This window comes from Numenius arquata, chromosome 1, assembly GCF_964106895.1.
Source record: "Numenius arquata chromosome 1, bNumArq3.hap1.1, whole genome shotgun sequence".
Classification (NCBI taxonomy): Eukaryota; Metazoa; Chordata; class Aves; order Charadriiformes; family Scolopacidae; genus Numenius; species Numenius arquata.
The window spans coordinates 115,206,490-115,227,767 of NC_133576.1; the positions used below are offsets into that span (position 1 = coordinate 115,206,490).

Here is a 21,278-nt window from a genome sequence, read left to right on the forward strand (position 1 = left end):
ACATACTTAAATTACCAGACCCTCTATGACCATCCACTGAAAGATAATGAATAACAAATTACTCAAATTTCCAGAACAGGTGGGCACAATAGTTGTGCCCTAGCTTTTGAGAGGAAAATCTGAAGAGAAAACCATTGTCATTATATGAGCAAATGAAGCATACAGAATGAGGAAAGCTAACTCTCCTGGGGTACTTGCATATAAATCTTTCAACCGCGAATATTGACACAGACGAAAAAGGAATTTTTCATCTGGAGATGTTTAAAATGCATTTTTTCCTCACCAGTGCTGCAAAACTGTTTCTAAGAACCTTCCCTATCCTTAATTTCTGTCTCAAAAATAAGCCTACTGCAAAAAAAATAGACAACCAACCACAAAGCAAATAGTTGCGATTAAAGAGAAATAATGATCATTAGGAATGCAAGTCCTGCAGTCTGTCTAACAGTTTTAACAGATGCTATTTCTCAAAATACTTCACTTTCTCAAATATTTTAGGATTTAAAAAATACAATCATGCATCAATTTTAAGTCCAGTCTTTTCTTTATTAATTTAATAATGCCAACTAAAACAATTGAATGAAAAGAAATGTGTCTGCATTTGCACTGATATACACAGTGCTGGCTGTAAGAAATGAAAATATGTGAACTCTACCAGACCCTTACATTTTATTTTACTAATGTGACCTGGTAAAAGAACAGAATTATAGATATGGGCTGACAATGTAACTGACTTAATTGCTTGTTTCTTAAATACCGGTTGCTGGTGATGTTAATAACAAATAGCACTCATGTAATTCATTCAGCATCAATAGCTAATGCTTTTAGTTCTCCAGGACTGACAATAATAAATATTTTCCTATCTTCTGTGTTAAATGAAGCATATTATACAAATATAGCTTAATCAATAATTCTTGAAAATGCTGTTTTCAAATATATTGCTACATTTTGATCTTGACATACCAATCAATGGATCCATTTCAATTGGAAGATGATGGGCTTGATCCAAAGAATACCCTGGGGCTCCTCGAAGTCCTACACATGAAAGGAAGAATAAAGCACATAGGAACCTTGTTGTCTAAATTTTTAAACAATTTTTCTAGGTTCAAAACTGCATTGTTGGAACATTCTATATAAAAAAGTAACTTCTTAGTATTACTTGTTCTATGAATTTTTTAAGATTCCTAACTGTGCTACACAAATATGCATTTTTAACTCTTCAGTTATGTAATAGTAACTATAAATGTATGAGCACTAATTTCATCATGATTTCTGCAGCCACAAACATTCATTTAATAACTCCTTTAAAACAGTGTAATAGAGATATTTATCTTTTTTTTTACATTTGAGCTGTGGGTGAGATCTTATAATAGCACAGAAAAGAAAAATAATTGGATTAAACATTGTTATGAGTTTCTTACATATGGAAACCTGTAAGTGACAGGAACTTGGATCTTTTCATGGTTTTATCTAGCATTTTTAGCTGGGAAATTGTGGGCTACAGTGAATTTGCCACAATTATTCTTATAAATTCTATCCTGAGAAGTCCTTAAGCTGTTCAAATATGCATCAGGGGCTGCATATTTAGTGTTATCTGCTCTCTTGCACGGATAGGATTGCTTTGGCTCTTCTGAGCACTTTCCTTAGCATATAAATCAGAATGGTCACTCCTGAAAACACACTTTTTCTCAGGACCTGTCATGTTTCACAAGAATATCCTCCATAAAAGGAGATATAGAGTCTGGAGAATAAACTCCATTTTCTACTCCTGCAATAGACAACCAGAGGTAAGAGAAAACAGGGTTTATAGCTTCTGAAAAACACTGCTCTGAGAACTTCTTCCCTCCTTTCTCTCTCTTCTTTCAACACCAAACCCGTTTGGGACAGATCTTTACTGGTATTAACTTAGATTCATTTGCTTCCGTTGTGAGATGGCTATGTAAAGGCCTTCTACTGTGTATAAACTCTAAAGCTCTACATACATCCCACAGCAGTAGAAGTGGTCTGTGAATGCATTTCTTTAGATGAACCTATCCTTTATACTAGAGTTGTGATTTATTAAAATAATATTATGGTAATAGTAGGAAATTGATAACCTGTCCTGGATTAGCCCCTTGCAAAACAAAAAGACATTGCCAGGCAAGGTGTAAAAGTTAAAAAAATAATTAGAATGAGTTTTGGTTCTCCAAACAGTTTTGTTTTCCTATCTCTTCCTTTTATAATGTATTCAGAAAGTATTCCTCTCTTTGAAATTTACACCAGAGGTTTTTAAATGTTGTGAAATTTATTTCATGGTTGGCCCATGATGGGAATTCTGCATGTTTGCAACATGACTTATGTTTTACAAGAGTATATATGAAAAGTAAAACCTAACAGTCGCATACATTGCAAAGGCCAATACGACTTCTACTAAACTAGATGACTTCAAATAACATTTGTTAAAGAAACCCTTGAAGGCCAAGACACTGCAATATTGCAATCTTGACTCCTTCACAGTAGAGTATGGGTAGGAATTTTGGCTTCCCCCAACTTGATGGTCTGGATGAGAAAGGCGTACTCAAGTAGGAAATAAGCCTCCTTGAATGGAGAAGACGTGAATGATGATGAGCGTCCCTGAAAAAGCCAGGAGAACTAATTAAGAACTAGTCAACCAATGTTAGTCAAAGGAGTATTAAAATAATAGAGATAGTTTCTGTATCTCTGAGTCATTTCTGACATTGGGCTCTTCCATTGAGGACACTATCACAAAATATTTAAAAAAAATGTTTTGTTTGGGGTTTTTTCCCCTCTAATTTTTTCCCTTTCCTTTCAAAGACATGGGCAAAACATTTTTACATCCAATGCAGTTTCACCTGATGGAGTATCATAAATGCATGGATTTGTGACAGGCAATCAGATATCCTGTCCTGTTCCTGTCGTATTCTCTAAACCACCACGCAAAGTCTGCTTGTAAACAGAGAACAGGTACATTCTGAATACATGTGAAATTTAATATTCATGCTAACATTATTTAAATGTTCAAAATAAAAGTAATATTAAACCTTATGTTACTATTCAAGAATTCAGAGTGATATTTAGTTGCTCTATTAGTTCCTCTAATGCATGCCTATAAGGGAACTCCTATTCAGTCCTCTAATTATTGCTTGTAACACTTGGCCTGTCTTTGGCCAGCCAGAGGTGGGATCTAGAGGTGAGATCCCAGAGGTGGGATCTATTTCACCCGGCTTGAATTATTCACTGAGGCGATGTTTACATTTAAGCCGGTGAAATCCCTAGGTAATTTAGAATGCCTGCATGTCTACTTGAGGTAGACATCTAACCCAGATATCACAAATCCCTCTCCAGGAGGACCTACTTCTTCCCAGGGGTTTCTTCTGTGTGTAAAGAGTGGAGGATTTTTCTTTTTTTGCCTACTGCCCCCAAAATTCCTGAGCCAGCTACTGAGTCACACTCTCAAATACCAAGTACCTTCTTGTTTTTCCCTTCCTATTTTTCCCAGGTGGTAAGAAACCTTCAAAAGCTTCCAGATACTGCAGCGTAAGGGCAATCACAGCAGGAAGCTACCTTAGAAAATGAAACCTGTTCATTCCCTCATGTACCTCATGGCCCCACCACCTATTTAGCACTGCCTGGGACAACCTCAGCACCTACATGTCCCGTTAAGGAGACAGAACAATCCTAGCGGCAATATGGAGAGGTTGGAAGAGGGGCTGGAAGGGAAATTTGGGATGACCTTGTTAGATGGGCTTTTGGGAGGGAATGAGGAAACTTCTCTTCAGAATAGTTTGGTTTCTGGCTGCTTAGGGCTTGCTTAGGGTCCCACATTACCTAATGGTGACGCAGGGGAAGGCTTATGACAAGCTCCTGGAGAGACCTGAAATCTCTCTCAAGCAGCAGACAGTGATGTACACTCTCTAGCATGCCAGTATGCACTCCTGAAACCTGGGACATATTAATATCGGCTGTGTCAAGAACAGCAGCACTCTCCTGAAAAGCTTTATATCAAAGGCTGATCCTGATATAACCACAAATCGATTGGCTGCCATGGTGATGTGCTGCTGTCAGGGAGAGTGTTTCTAGGAATGACACCAGAGAAAACACAAGCTTTGATTATTTGACACAAACCAGAAGAAAACAGTAAATTTTTGTGCACAGGCAGGTGAGTGAGATTGACCCACATCTAGCTAAATTGCACTCGAAATTAAAGCTGCACTGTTAAGGTCTTCAAATTTGAATGAAACGTGCCCGTGAGAACCTACCTACTGTGTTGTGCCACCGATTGACTGCAAACAGCCTGCTGCAAGTGACGGTCACCACGGCAGGAATGGTCAGGTGGGGCAGCGTGTTGGCTGCCACGTGTGTGACGGGGGAATTTGATGGGAACTTCAGCACCATGATGACATCCTGCTGCATCTGATCTTTAAACATGAGGGGGCTCTGTGGAAGGAAACACTGTTGAGTAGAAAGGAGAAGAGAGCAGAAGAAAACAGAAGGGATAACACAATTAGTGAGGAGGTCTGAGGGAAAACGAGGTTAAAAAAGAGCAGGCAAGCATGTGCACGTACAGGGAAAACAACGCTACCTGCGTGTCTACACTAGTGATGGAGGAGAGCAAGACCAGAAGCTATTATTGGATCATTACATGAGGACAAGTAGAGAGTAGGTATGGTAAGGGTTATCGTTACAGGGTGCAAAATGACCATTAGCATTAATTAATATACAGTAAAATACAAAACTATACAGCAAAATGTAGAAATATACAGCAGTTAATATTCATACAATAGAAATATGAGTAAAATAAAAGATTTAATAAATTATTGCATCATAAATGTAACTGTTATTAACTACAATGGTTGAAAAAAGAAATTTTAAGAGGGACTCAAAAACTCATAGATATTTAACTTTTCTTAATGAATTCTTTATATTAAATACAGCACTTCCAAACATAGATAATTTAATTCTTTGTAGAGTAAACACTTATTAGGGAGTCTGTAAGTAATTATAAACCTGCTTGATGATGCTACAGGTGACACGTCTTTTTGTACATCGACAATAATACTGTTATTAAGTACTGTTTTAAATGTTATTTTTTTCAACCACTGTTATAACAAATAGAATTATTTCTAGAAGTTCAAATAATCCTATCTACTTACCACTTTAAATTATTCTTAAAAATATATTATCCATATCTTAAGAATATAAAATAAATATTATCTACGTTTGACATCTACACATTACTTAACACAGCTAACACTTCCAGATCAATTCCCACTTTCGCAGTGTGCAATTCGATAGAGTGATTTCCTTGTAGATAGATAAAATGATTGAAACTACTGCATGTATTACTGTCGGTTTACAAACCTTAAAAGAAAATATCTATCTCTAAGCATTTAATCAAAGGCACCGAGGGGCACAGAGATATGTGTCATTCAGCCTGGCTATTTCATATAATTCTTTGCAAGAAGCAGAGACGAATGCATTGGGAATGAATTTTGGAGTTCAAATTGAAATTCGAAATATACATTGTATTCTCCCAGGGGAATAAGCGGGAGGATTCCAGCACGATTTGAACTCCAATACTTCATTTTTGTCAAGCAGGCATTGTTCATAAATCAGCCCCTAACAATGCATCCTTTAAAACAAACAAACCAACATGCTCACTCTAAGGAAAGCCTGCAGTCATTCCCACTACTTGCAGAAATACGAATGTAAATATGTATTTATCAAGTGTATGTTTATGAAGGTAGGGCCTTTTTATACAACATTAGACAGGAAAAGCCAGGACTAGAGGAAGCTATAGCTATTCAAACCTCCACCTTGCTCTGCTAGAGCACTGCAAAGAAAGTACGGCTGCACGGGCAACGGAGGGCGTTAAAAGTGTTGCTTAATGGGTACTTTATGACCTACAAAGGCCCCTCAGGTTCAAAGGGAATGCATTCCCAGCCAGCAGTTATGTCTCACCAGGTGCATGGCAGAGCTCCGAGGTGGATGGGGCTCAATGAGCAACTGCGATGGCGTCTGTCCAAAGTTCTGTATCTGCGCCTCCATGGCCTGCGGGCAAGGGAGAGGGACTGTCAGGAGCAATATGCGTCAAGGAGAGAGGTCAACACACTGTGTGACAATGCAGGCATATCCCAAGTCAGCCATGAAAAAAGTCCAGAAAATTCACCCGGTGCTCTCCTCCCAGGCTGCAGACTCATCCAACTGTTAGTATTTTGTAGACAAGCTTTGCTTCTCCTTTCAAGCATGCTTCAGTTAACCAGCTAACCATTCTCATTTCCAGTAACTGGTGTTATATGTGAAAATGTTAACCTGTGAGGACATGCAGTTCAGGGCTTAAGAGAGTTTTTTTTTCTTTTTTTTTTCACTAAAAAGAACATATATACCTTAATAAAGTCCTTTGTAAGGAGGAAAGTATGAGGATCTCTAATAAAATAAGCCTCTGGAATCTTAAATGGGGGAAAGAAATGCAAACTGAGAAACAAAATTCATGTATAAAATAAAATAAAACCAAAATAATTACTATTTCAACAACAACATTAGTAGGTTAAAACAAAAAAAATGCCAGAAACAAATCTTGCTAGGCACGTTCAGACTAATGTAAAAATCTTTCCAAGTTGCATACATTCACTGAGTATTTATTTCATGCTTAATCTTATTGCATTTTTTCATGGGCTTCCAGGCTTCACAGGTTTGAAATGAGAACTTAGCAATTTCAATGCATTCTTCAAGACTTAAGACTACTTTCAGAATAAATCTGGAGTAATTCAACAGGGAGTAGCATACAGCCCGTATACTGAGATGCTTCCACCATTCAAACAAAAATCATAGAATCATAGAATCATAGAATGGTTAGAGTTGGAAGGGACTTTAAAGATCACCAAGTTCCAACACCCCCTGCCATGGGCAGGACACCTCCCACTAGAGCATATTATATATGTAATATATATTATATATATCTATCTTTTATATATATAATATGTATTTAAGAAATTCTTAAAAACTTTGGCAAAAGATTGCTGCTTGTAAAAGCAATACTGTTAAAAAACATTCCTTATTTTTCAGACAGGTACTATTTTATTTGACCTTGTAAAATTGAGAATACAGCATTCGTAGAAAACTAAACTGGCAGATTTTGAAATGCACTGTGCATTATGTACCTATATATATACTGACCTGCACTACTGACCCTTAATATTTCTCTTGCAAGCTTTATGAATTTTTCATTCACTACCACACAAGGAACATGAAAAAACACCAAAAACATTACTATCTTGGTAAATTATATTATTTCTTTCAGACATAAAATGGTAAGAAGCACAATAAATACTTCATGATACAGAAGAATCCTTTTCATCTACATATTTTGTAATTTCTACAAGCCAATCTGTTTTCCTCTGCTTCACAGCATAGATGCAAGAACAGATGTTAGAGGGAGATTTCCTAACAGGTCACTAACGTCTACCACTCTTGATGCCCTAGATTGACAAGTATATAATGGAATACCACAAACAAACATTTGCAGAAAAAGAAACTTAATGCAAAGTCCAGTCAAGCAGCTGAAGGACTTCCAACGGATTGTAGCCCTAGCGCGTTTGATGCTGTAATAATCCCAGTACAGGTGATTTCTTGTTTGTTGACTAATTCAGAGTGAATTTCAGTCTCCAAGGCACAGAGTGTTTCTTGGGAACTGGTGAACATCTTGGGTTTTATTAACATCATTTCTGATGAATTAATTTAAAATCATAGAGTAATTTTATACAAAACCAAGGCATTTGTGTGGGCATATGCTTGTATGCGTGTACATGTCTATACAGCAGCTATCTATATGTACCATACAAGTAGTATTTCTTTACACGCTGTGTAGATACCTTCATTCATGCAGATACTTTTTATACAGGAATATAAAATTGACTTCCAAGTCAAATCAAGGGTAGTATTTTCTATTACATTCAGTACTCTAAAACTAATTTGCCTGGTGAGGAGAAGGGAAGAGAATTATACTTGTTTGTGAATTTAATTTTCAAAATTACTAATATTAATAATACCAGGCACTGAGTGCTATATGCTTCCATGCAGACAAGTCAATAACATTTTCAGAAAAGTAATTTCCATTTTTCCTTTTTTTCAAATAATTATCAAGGTTAATTTAGTTTTAGTTTTTTAAATAATTCTGTGTTGAAATAGGAGTGTGAATTGTATTTGGCAGCAATACTGATCAAAACCCAGATCCTCTCCCACCCTTTCTAGCAATCCCTTAAATAATACTTCTTTCTCTCACAGGCACACTGAAATGAATTATTAAAATTTTTTTTCAGTGCAGCCCAATTCTAATTTACATGTTTACTTTCATGTTGTCCAGTCTTGGCTGGACAGTTCTAATTTTTTGGCTCTAAGTTCTGCACACATAAACTTTGCTGGCTTTGCCACCCAGTTCAGTTAGATTTACGATAGTAACAGAGGAAGAGAAAGAGAAGCAGAATACGGTAATAAACTAGCATGAAATTTTCAGATTATGAGCAATGAACACTTAAAACATAACTGTCAAAAGCAACTATTATTTTACAGCTGAAGATGTCCTGGTAAATACTTACTTACATACTTTATACACCCATAATTTTAGAACATTTAAGTTAATGCCAAGTCCTTCTGTAACCAGAAAAAATGCAGAATCAAGACCTTGATACTCAGGGACTATGGAATATTTTTGTTGGCTTGCATTTACAAGACAGCCCCCTCTCCCTCACCCCATGGATAGTAATGTTATCCTTTTCTTTCAAAAATACCATTTATAAAACTGACAACGCTTGGAAGCATTAAATAAACTGAACAATGTTTCTTAAAAAATACCCATAATATTCAACTACTGCAGACCATAGTCTGCACAACACCACAGCTGCACACAGCTACAACTGGTAATCCTCTCTGGAGCTCACAACAATTAAAAAGGACAGAAAAACCTTGTCAAAACTTAACACAGAAGATAAACATAAGCATACAGAGATAAAGTGACTGGCCCAAGGGTATTCCTAATGCTGTCTCCTATCAGATCACTTGACATAAAATGAAAAGCAGGTACAGAACAGATCTGTGAATAATAATGTAATACATTGATTTGTTTACAAGACAACTCTGGCTGTATCTGAAATTAATCTGAAAACTGGTAAGTATACAAAGCAGTTTTTCTTGAATTGTAAATCGTCAAACTTTAGATTTATTTAATGGTCTTAAACATTTTATTCTAATTGATCAATTCATTTTCTCCCATCAGATCTTGACTATTGTGTGCAAAGTGCACACATTCTAGCCAATTTAATACAAATTTTAATAAAATAAGGTTTATTCTCATTTCACCTTCAAATGTCCTTCGTGTAGAAATAATATAAACTTGGAATTCAGTGGCTGCCAGATTTAACACTTTTGGAACAGCAAAATGGCAATTATATTAGTTTTCACTTTCTTAATAAGGTGTTGCAGAAAAGCTATTTAGTGAGCTGATTTGAGATTCCCCACTGTTTTTAATATGCATAAAATGAGATTTGTACTCCAGACACTTCAGGGAGTATGTGTTAGGATATGATCATGTATTGCAGAAAGATAAAATGGGTCTTAGCCTATTTCTTGATAATCATAGGTCAGAACCAGGAAAGAAAAAATATCTGCAAACTTGCTAGCAATTAAAAGTTTAAAATGGGTTAATTGCACACATTTATTTATGCAATCAAGCAAAACACAACTTCATGGAGCTTAGTATTGACCATTTAACAAGATAGAGAGACTTATATTTTGGTCAAGAAAATTTATAAAATCATCCAATCTTATGAATACAATGAGCATATCCTCAACAATATTTTGCTCAGAGGAAATAAATTATTGGGTGTTCCAATTCTTATGCTTAAAAGCAGGTTGTACATTCACAAGGATACTGGGAGCCTCCTCTGTAACATGGAGGATCAGTCCTTAATGTCAGCTTCCTGTGGAATTAAGAGTTCAATATATCTGCTTTGCTCATTATGCAGTCTACCAAAGTATTTGGGTTTTCTTTCTTAATTCCAGTTGAAAGAAACACAAATCTTCATTAAATAATTCAAGCAGTCTGTTTCCTAAGGGGTAAGAACTATTTTAGTGGTCAAAGGCAATGCCTCCAACAACAAGCAATGTAACTCAACAGGAGCAGAGCTGCAGAGCAAAAGAGTTGGTATTAGCATAGAATAGGATAAATTTTTCTTTCAGTTCCAAGGGACCTACAATGATAATCTAGTCCAGCTGCCTGACCCCTGACCAAAAGTTAAAGCTTACTATTAAGGGCATTGTCCAAACGCTTCTTAAACACTGACAAGCTTGGAGCACCAAACATCTCTCTAGGAAGCCTGTTCCAGTGTTTAGCCACCCCCTCTATAAAGAAATGCTTCCTAATGTCCTGTCTAAATCTCCCCTGGTGCAGCTTTGAACAATTCCCATGCTTTCTATCACTGGATGCCAGGGAGAAGAGATCAGCTCCACCTTCCTCCTGAGGAACCCATGCTGAAACCATGCCCACTGCAGGGTTTTCCCACTAGGCTGGCTCCAGTGTTGGCTGGAGACCCCATCAGTGGCCGACCTCTGCTAGCTGCAACCCTGAAGCACACTGCTACTGTGGCTTAGAAGCCAGTTCACAGTCTCCAGAACTGCTCTGCGGTGTGAATGAAAGCACGGCAAATAGGGATGACCAGCAGATGTATTTCAGAAGCACAGTAGTCCTAGTCCAAATGAAAATGCTAGAATTGACTCATTCAAAACATCACAAAAGTGAAGGTTTTCTTTGCTGTTTGGCACACCTTTGCAAAAAGGGTAAGCCATGAAGCTGTTAATTTTAACATACTTTTTCTCTAAAAATGTTCTTTAGAAATACAGGTAAAATCACCAAGGAAGATATTAATGGTCCATCTCATTTGAAAACTCCCCTTTGCTGAGAGAAATGCTTGGTGACTACATAGCACAAGAAATATAAAAGCATGAAAATTTTGACTCATGGAGGGAAGAAAATAATTCCTAAGAACAGACTGTATTGCAAATATTAAGACACTTTTTATTCTTACGGGAAGTGGTCTTGTTTTATTAATCTTCACTGATTACTACCATACTCAAACTTTCTTTAATATGTATTATCTGAGTTTCTCTATGGTTTTATTACTTTTTTTTATATACTCAGTCTTTTTATTACCGATTCCCATAATTTTGGTGTGTTTTGCTCCTCCTGTGTACCACACAGTTTTTTCTACAGTCCATTTCCCCTGTGCATGAGGACTGAGCCCAATGAAGAGCCATAATCTGTAGACATTTGAGAAATAAGCACCACAGCAATAGTCATCCAAATCTGCCTTTCCTGAAAATTTATTCCATTTTTGCATCCATGTGAACAGGGGAATCCTTTATGTGCTCTCCCTCCCATGCAGCCAGCACACTCAACAGACCCAAAGCACATCTTCTTCAGAGCAAACATGATTGACAACCCTTTGGTGGGTAGAATAAGCAGCTTGAAAATGTTATTGTTTTGTACGAGTGGTGTGTGATAGTGCTTTTTTATTTGCATCTACAGCTGCCAAACAGCATCGATATCTTCAGGACTTTTGATAAGTTAGGTTAAGAGTATTGATTTCCATTTTATTATTGTATGTTTGGAGGAAAGAAGTGCTGTAATTTAAACACAAGCAATGACTCAACTAGTCTGGAGGCTTTGATACAGTTGGTTATTTAATCAGGATACTCAAGGGACTGAAAGATGGGCACAGAAATGGATTTTCTCTGCAGGTCACTACTTTATTAATTTAACAGTGGAGAAGGGGCAGCCTTAAGCTCCTTCCCCTCATGGGAGGTATCTCATCAGATCCAGTGCACAATTAAATGGCTCCAATAGCTCAGAGCCCACCTTCAGCCTTCTCCCAGAGTTGCTCCATCCCTGAACTTCTTCCTCATTCCCCTGTGAAAGGAAATAGTACTACAAAAGGAATGATAATGTGAAAGGTAAGATCTAGCTGTCTCTTTACAGGCATAAGTTACATCAGTGACCTTATTTGTCTCAGGGAGCACTGCCTTTAAGCTTTCACATTTACCTCATTAAGTGATACCTAGTTCTTCACTCTTTCAGCTTTATAGTTCTCCCATTCTTGCCCCTTGTAGTTGTCCAATATACCTCTCATAACACAAAAATATTTTAAACACTCTGCCAGCTTAAGCTGCATTTGGTTAATACACTGCAAATGGGAAAGAAATAAATTCTGCACAAACACAAACACAAAGAGAAACGGTAAAGCAAAAATAGCATAAAGATGGTTATCCTGCAGCCAGGGCAGAGTGTCGCTTTCTCTTTCAGGTGTACTCTTATGTGCGAGGTTCTCATGCGCCTGAGCACAAATACTTCTTTTTTCTCTCTAGCACCTGCGCATTCCCCTGAAAATCTTGGAAAACTTCCTTACATTGAAAAGCGCTGATGTCAAGGAGTGAAATCCCCTCCCTTCCTAACTATGCCAGAAGGAAAAAAAACCCCAATCTTCTATAGTTTTTCTCTTTTGTGTATTTTTCCAACTCTGCCTGGAATGAAGGAGTTTACAACTGATATAATGAAATTCTCTCATTAAATTACACTAAAAACTACAGCAAACTCTATTATGCTCTAAAGCAAATAGCTTTAACTCCCAACTCCTCTGACAAGGTCTATGTTGTTACAGGGGCTCCTCAGGCCACACTGCTCAGTTCTTCACTTTCTTTTTATAGTTGCGATAATTTTTAGAACTGTGGGTTTTGCTCCCAGCCCATGGCAATTTTTCTGCCTTTTCTTCCCTGATATTTGGCTGTATACAAGGCAGACAGGGAGCACCCCTTTGCTTGTAGACTCAGTGCTGTGCAAAACTCTAAGCATAGGCTGGAACTGAAGGAAGTCGTACATTTATTTATAGTTTTGTTTACAATTGCATTCTTTTTTTTTCTTTCATAAAGAATAGAATAGAATAGAATAGAATAGAATAGAATAGAATAGAATAGAATAGAATAGAATAGAATAGAAAGGAAATAGAAATAGAAAGGAAAGGAATAGAAGAGCAGAATAATTTTATTTGGAGGGGACCTACAACAATCACTTAGTCCAACTGCCTGACTAATTCAGCGTTGACTAAAAGTTAAAGCATGTTACTAGTGGCATTATCCAAATGCCTCTTAAACACTGACAGGCTTGGGGCATTGACTACCTCTCTAGGAAGCCTGTTCCAGTGTTTGACCACCCTCTCTGTAAAGAAATATTTCCTAATGTCAAGTCTGAACCTCCCCTGACACAGCTTTGAACTATTCCCACATGTCCTGTCACTAGATACCTGGGAGAAGAGATGAGCACCTCCACTTCCCTTCCTCAGGAAGCTGTAGAGAGCAATGAGATTGCCCCTCACATAAAGAACATTCTTTTTAATTCTCTATATTCTCATTTCATGCCATTATTTTCTTCAGTTGAACTATTGTATTTCTTATGCTCATGTTTGTAATAATTCCTGTCCAATACAGATTGGTAACATTTACTGAAACTCTTGTGTGTTCATTGATGTCATGCCAAATGAAATCATTGCTCTGTCATCGTTCTCCGAAATCTGTATTAAGTTTATAAAAGAAAATGTCGCTTTCTTTGATCACTAAGTTACTGAGTACAACACATTAGAAAAGATTTTACTGCTGTTACTTTTGTGAGAGATGTAATATCATGATACACTAATTCATTAAATATGTAACTTCATGCCATAAATAGTTAAGGTTTTGAAACCTAGGCAATCAGGATTTTTTTATTTTTAGATGAAAGATTATTGCCTTGAAATAATTTTTCTATTGTTACGTAATGGCCAACCTCAGAAACAAGGATTCCTCTCAATCTGACAAGCAATTTAATCTTTTCTGAAAACATTCCCTCATTTCTTTTAATACTAGAATGATTGTTGTTGTTTTTGGATGAGAAATATGTAAGGTGACTGACTGAAAACAATTCTTATCACCTAAACTTCACCTACATAAGGAAACACTTCCATATCCTTTTTCATTATTCAGGCATCAACACTCATGGTTACATTCAAAAGGCGACATGGACAAAAGCTCTATGTGATTTGCTGGGTGAGAGGCCAATCCAGACAATCTTTCCCATCTGGTGTCTAGGTCTATGGAACCAGCTTCTCACTGACCTCTTGATTCTGCAATGCAAATTACTAAAATGTACACCTGCAACATAGAATTTCCTTGTTGATACTACTCTTTTGTATTACTACTTTATGTGATGGTAACCAAAGCATCATAACATGCAGCATTGCAGATGTGTCCTAGCTAGTATTTGCAAAACCAAACTAAACCAAACCCATTCCATTGCCTCAATCTGCCTCCTGTTGTATAAATCCTGTTACTAAGAGAGTCCTCATTTTAGGTCTTAGCAAGATCTTGCTTGGAACATCATCTTCTCTTCTGGCCAAACTGTTTCTTTCTTCCTGAGTTTGTGTCGCCAGTTTCAAGTTTCAAGAAATTCAAGTTTTTCTTATTACCAAAACTCCTCTTGATGCGATACTTTACTGAATGAATCTTTCTGTTTTCTTTTATTTTTTTTTGTCTTCCATTACAGTCTTAGTTTTGTCATACCTCTTACTTCTTGACAGTCTTACTTAGAAGTTTTTGCTTTTAAGCCAAGCTTTTCCTTTTCTCTCCCTTATGTCATCCTTTAACTAATTTATTTTTCTCTTTTGCATAGGAAAAACAAGCCAGGTAATTTATGGGTTTAGATCTTTGGGATGTTTTTTTTTTTTTTTTTTGAAACAGTGCAAACTTATGACACAAACATTCTTTTCTGAAAAGGCTCCTGGGATTCCAAGTGCATTCTCTCCAATAATGAAGTTATTTCAAGGCTTTTCTAAAGCACAGATAAATTTGTTACATTTCCTTACTCTGAATTTTTAAACGTAGCATCTCTTCTGACTGGAACCACTACAAATTTTCAAAGTTTACAAAAAAGGAAGTAAAGGAATAAAAAAGTCTTATGAAAACTGTCATTAGCATCCCTTAGTTGGCAGTCACTAAAATTTACAGGCATTTTAAAAAAACACTGCTGCTGTCTGGGATGCTACAATTGTTTCCACATGTGAAAAGTGGTGACTAACAGCCAGAAAGCCTTAAGTTTCAGTTGTGCTAGGATAAAAATTGCCAGTAGTAATTTCCAAAACACCGTCAACTGCATTTAGAAACCTGCTAAATTTTACAAGTCAAAAGTACTTAAAGTTGTTTTTGTTTAGAAATGCTTAACTAGATTATATGACATCTCAGTGAATTCACTAATGAAAAAAGAAGTCCCAAAGGTCAAGATTAAAAATCCTGAGAAGCTCTGGGAAGGCTGCAAACACCATTTCTCTGCATTAACAAACATACTAAGAGCTCTCTATTCCTATGGTAATTCCTCCACTGCTTCTATAAGGTTCCCAAGGACTGCTCTCCTAATCTTTTCCTTCCTCCTCCTCTGCATCAAGAGCTCCAAATGTCCTTTCTGTCCTTTTCCTCTCTTTGCTGTTCACCTGGCTTCTCATGCTCCCACTGTACCTTGGCCTCTCTCTCCCTCCCTCAAGAACACAGGAGTTGTGTAAATGCCCATCTTCCCATGCAATTCCATTTCCCCTCCTTCATCCCTCATTTTTCTTTTCTTCAGACATGAAGAGAAGCTGCTCACCCTCACCTGTCCATTTAAACAATACAGCACATGCATGGCTTTATTCTAGGCAAAAATTGAAGGTACCTTTGGTTTTCCTATTTACATAGAATAAAAAAAAAAAATATTCAAACTCGCACATCACCGATAAATCACCGTTTATACTAACCAGAATGCTGAGCTGAAAATAGAAGCTACTTATTCTGTGGCAATGAAGAGAGTGGTATTATTATACCTCTATATTCCTACAATAATAAAGCTCCAGATATTGCCTAGGTGTGCTACAAAACAGAGAAGGTACTTGTGAAATATCTCTTGTTACTTTTACTCTCCATTGAGGCAGAAGAAACTTCTGCTGTTCATGAAGATTTCCTGGGGAAAGAGACATGGAGCAATCTCTAGTCCGGATAAAACAGCAAAACTGAGCATCTCTGTCCTTATTCCACAGCCTGGTCTGGGAAGCAGAAGCAGTCAACCTGACCTCCACTCAGCTCTCAACAGGCCAATGCATCAAGGAAAAAAAACAGTGGTATTTTTGAGGAAACTGGGGATGTGAATGTTTATAAGGACCCTCTACTCTCAAGCTGGGTGACCAAATGGCTCATGACTTTTGCTAGTCAGGAAAGGTCACAGAAGCAGGAAGAACCTGACTCTGCTGCTACCTGCACAGCTGCCAGAAGAAAGGGAAAAACTGGGATAAGAATAAAATACAAGTACCCTAGACTTAAGTGCTTTGGGGAGTAATTGGGAGTGGAGCCAAGAAAGTAGCATTGGGCTACTTCCCAACAGTTTTCAGAGAGGCTGATGTCATCTGAAGAGTGTGCTGCCTCTTGTACATAGCAAATTTTAACTCTGTTCCATTAGAAGGGAGAATTTGTTGGGGACCACATCAGGTTTAATACTATTTATTAGCTCCCCTTGCCTTTGGTTTTGTTTAAGACACCGTGTATGTTTTTAATTGTCATGTTTAGGAGCACAGAGGCCTTTAAGCATAGGCATCTATCCATAAAAATGCAACAGTAATATCAGCAGGAGGTTTCATTGAAACTTTGAAACTTCATCCACTCTTTTCTAATTATTTTTTTTTCTTCGTGACTAAGAGCTTTAACAGTGCATGCTTACAGCTGGTTTTAACTATGCTTTTTATTTTAAAAGCTAAACTGTGAGCTTTAAAAATTCACAGTTAAACTTTTTAAAATCAGCAATAAATGTACATAAAGTTTCTGCATGACAAGTTTCTTTTGGGAGGCAATGATTTTTTAAAGAACAAAAATTCTTAAATTCACCCACCTCTTTCACTATTTTTCTGTCCATCAACTGAATTTATCCATTTTTTCAGAAAAATGCCTCACGTTATTTCCCTACTCTTCTTCTACTTCAATTATATTTCCCTCCTCAGTAAAGTCCTCTTTCTATCTTAGGAAATGCTCATACACTTGCATTGTATTTTAAAAAACTACTACACATTTATATATTTTGTGTAACTTTCTGACAAAACTGGTAATATAAGAAATAAAAAAGGGAATGCAAATATTTAGGACAGTATTTCTGTGGCTTGGTGTAGATTACATGCAACTGGCTTTGACTGTAGGAAGTGTAGTAAACTATGACTCCGGAGAGCAATCTATACCTAGTAGGTGCTCAGGACATCTACCGACCACATTTTTTCGACCTATTGACTTTAGTCTACGTAAGTCAGCAAAGGACCAAATGGTCAGATAGAGGGGCTTGAATAATGAAGAACTCCAAAGAGCTAAACTGACTGTCTTGAAAAATTTCCACCCATAATGTAGCAATTTAAAAAAAAATAATTTATACATTAACGATTAATTTGTCAAAAATTAAAAATGGAATTTAAACAAAAAAGGTTCAATGACTTATGATGGACGTTAATGTAATCATAAGAGGCACAGAGTAATGCAGTTACTGAAAAAGTAGTTGTGTTCATGTTATGCTTACAGCAATCACAATAACAAAACACAGCAGAATAAAAGATACAAATGAAAAAGTCCCAATTTTTCTATCTGCCCATAGTGCACATTCTTCCTAAAAATGCATTTTTACAGTGTTTGCCCATTCTAGTTTGAAATGAACCATTTAATGAGGCTTCTACAGTTTCTCTTATGAGATTTGTACAGTCAAACTACAGCCTATAGACCTTAGGAAACTTCTGCCATTAAGCCTGAACTTTCCTGTCTGAATTTGATCCTGTAACTGCTAGTTAATCTGGCATCAGACCAAATAATATCCCTATCTCAGCTGGCATGAGCAACTCCCCATATTCCTGTCTTTCTGCTACATATCCCCTTTCACTCTGTTATTTTCTGTCAAGCTCTTGAAATCCTGTTCATAAATCAGTCTTCTCTGTCCTCTCATCACCAGGATGCTCTTCTCTGAATTCTGTCAAATCTTTCTGGTAAACCAGCAGAGAATAATACACCATGCTCATGAGGGAGTTCAACTAAAAAATGAGAGAAAGGGAGTCTATTAGCAATTGTTCATACCCCCAGGCAATTTGGCCAGTAGTTCACAAGAATTCATGTGATCATAAGCAGGTAGTCTTTTGAACTACTGGAACAGTGACATCTTTTGAAGTAGAAGTAAATAAATGAAGGTATAGGATCAAGTCTACAGAATATCATCGTCATGGAAAATAAACGGTATTAATAGCTCAACTAATGAGTAATCTTTACTGCCAGAAGGATAACTTACACATGTTTCAGAATGTCATTACACAGAACATACACATCATATTTATTTCTACTTATTTTACAATTAAGAACATCCCCTGTAGGAGAACACAAAAGAAAATGAGGAAAACAGGGAAGCAAACAACAGAACAGGCCTTCTGAAAGCTTGTGCTAATAAAAGGAAAGGGTACTTAATCATTAAAGAATGCACTTTAGCTGTTACTTTTTTTCTTCTGTTTATTATTGAAATAAAACATGTTCACTGAAGACAGTTTTTAATGTTTGGAAAGCAGAACAGACTCAGTAAACCAAACTATCTAGCATGTGTATTTTTTTTTTTGGTTTATAAATATAAAACTATACAAAATTAAAAGTGTGTCTTCATGTTCTACTTCTGCTTGGCTAAAAAAAATTAGCAAAACTTTCCTTCTTAATGAAATAAAATGCATTAAGTTAGAAATGTGGTAATATAAGATTAGTGGTTTTCTTTTTTATCTGAATGGAAAGTCAATGCTGGCTTGCCTCTGCTCTCAGCTTCATCTTTCTATCACAGATCATCTGCCTGGTTCCCGCCTTAAGAAGGTGCTCTGAGATTTGCAAAGTGCATACTCCTCACTACAAATTGTAGTTATGATGAGGCTCCAACCATCTGCCAGCCTTCAATTTATCCACTGCAGGACACAAGAACTATCTCAGAGAACAGGCAAACCTTCAAAACTAACAGCTGAAAAAGGACTGACAGGCAAGTAGGTAACATACATACTGAAAGGTGTCGCATATAGTATTCATGAAGCTTCAGTGTATATTAGAATTTCAGTTTTTGGAAACAGGTTACACTGTTACAGTTAAAATAAATGTTCTCAGTTATTTTCAGGGTTTAGCTTATAAAGAAATAATTCTGTTTGGATTATTTCCCAGAATGCATTCTTCAAAATCTCACTTTGTTCTTGACATAAATTGAAAACAATAATATAGATATACTGTACATAGGCTTCAAAATGGCATTAAAGAGGCACATTATCAATATGTTTAAAACATTTAGAAAGCTCAGCTTTGCATCTTTCTAAGTGAATGACTAGATACTTAGACTGAGTAATATCTGTTCCAATAAACTGTTGTGTGTGAAATGTTTTGAATAATAGTTAATTTATGCTGAGGTAATGACAGCGTAATATAACTGAAATCTGTGCTAATAGGAAAAAAGAAGCCCCTTCCAGCTATTTCTGTTCAAATCAGCTGCAGTAATTTTCACCCCATCACTCTCTCTCTCTCTCACACATAAAATATTACTTTAAGTGTATGTTAAAATGCTTGTTGCTAATTTTAAAGATCAACAATTGGTACCTGTCATCCATATGGAGAAAAACAAAATAACCAGACAATAAAGAAGAAATTTTCATATACAAGACCTATATTTTATATATATCTGCAATAAAAGAGAGCAATTGCGGTTAATGATGTTCTTTTTATATTGGCAAAACATTAAACTCAGTTTGGGTAAGACTCCAGGATGTTCTGACAAAAATGCATATGGAATTTCTAATGTAGATGAGAAGTGGCCAAACAATTTATTCCAAATAATATTTAAAGTAGACTGAGCCATTTTTCTGGGCTGAGTTATTTATAAACTCACCCAAGTATTCCATTGATAAATGAATTAACTGAAATATTTATCAAATTGGTTGAAGTCTCATCAGCTAAATAAGTTACAGGCAGTTCTTCGGTTTGAATGTTCGATGTATGGTTGGTGATGTACGTTGAGTGGCAGTGCTTAGCTCTGTCTGGATGCCGAGCTTTTTAATCACAAGTGCAATGAATAATAAACAAACCCCAAATCTAGAATGTTATTTTGGACCCAAACCCACCTGTACACCACAATTTGCTTTACTTCCAGGAACAGTGTATTTTCTTGCCTGTGAAAAGATTCTGAATTCCCATAAACATACAACAGCACTGATCAGGAATCGTCATAAACTCAGATCAGCAGAGATTCACTAAAATACTTACTACCTGATCATCTCTACTATGTTAAATGGAAATGTAATCAACCATTAATCTAACTGTAGATAATTTTTTTAGCAATGGTAGAAGGCTGTTTTTCATTTGAAATTCTCTGGATCAGATTATGATTTCTGACTCCTTGTCATAAATGGCTTGCATTACTTAGGCTAGGTGCCCCAAAAAAGTTATTTCATAGTTAAAATGATTCAGCTATCCTGCAGCAAACACCTTCTGAAAGCCTTTTCCCCTGAACAAGAAACAAGTGAAAGAGCACACATTCATTTAAGAATAAAAGCCTACACATTGGGCAATTACTGTGTGGTAAATGACCTCATGCAATTTACACTAATTTCTTATTGAATGTCTGATTGAAGGTGTATCCTCCTGTATTCAGTGTCTTCTATAGGAATCTTTAACTACAAAAATAAATATCCTCAAAAATCTCTGTATTTTTCTTCTTGATCTACAAAGAGCTAACATAACAAAGTGATAGCAAGTAAATATTTTCCTTTCCCATTTCAGACGAGGACACTGAGCTCTGAATCTCTATGGAAAGACATAAAAATGATTATACCCACAGATGCTCCCAGAGTGAAACATAAACATACATTTCGTTTTCTGTTGGTAATCTTGTCACACAAACAGAACAGACTCACAAGCAAACAAAAATAAAAAATAATCAAGATTTTTTTTCCAAAAATGGAATATAAAGTTGAGGAAAAAAACCTGGTTTGTATGTCTGGGAAACACAGTATTTGGGAGTGAAGGAGATGTAGTCTTCTTGACAAAAATCGACCGGATGAAAGTGCACAGAGAAGACCAGAGCCCTTAGCATAGTTAAGAAAGCTATTTCCACTTTGATGATGGCTTTTACTCAATAACTGTTCTTGCTATACACA

General features: G+C 36.4%; 1 protein-coding gene across 6 annotated transcripts in view; it reads right to left on the bottom strand.

Moving 5' to 3' along the window:
* The window catches only part of NBEA (neurobeachin), a 512,389-nt gene that overhangs the window by 20,489 nt on the left and 470,622 nt on the right, over positions 1-21,278 (bottom strand). For 3 of the 6 annotated variants that reach the window (XM_074151191.1, XM_074151181.1, XM_074151171.1), the window contains 3 exons: positions 5,959-6,048; positions 4,257-4,449; positions 961-1,032 (listed from right to left, as the gene is read on the bottom strand). In XM_074151191.1, the coding sequence (XP_074007292.1) occupies positions 961-1,032; positions 4,257-4,449; positions 5,959-6,048 (355 nt within the window). Of the gene's footprint in view, positions 1-960; positions 1,033-4,256; positions 4,450-5,958; positions 6,049-6,383; positions 6,447-21,278 lie in introns of all 6 variants that reach the window. The other 3 variants (XM_074151162.1, XM_074151152.1, XM_074151199.1) reach the window with 2 other exon arrangements.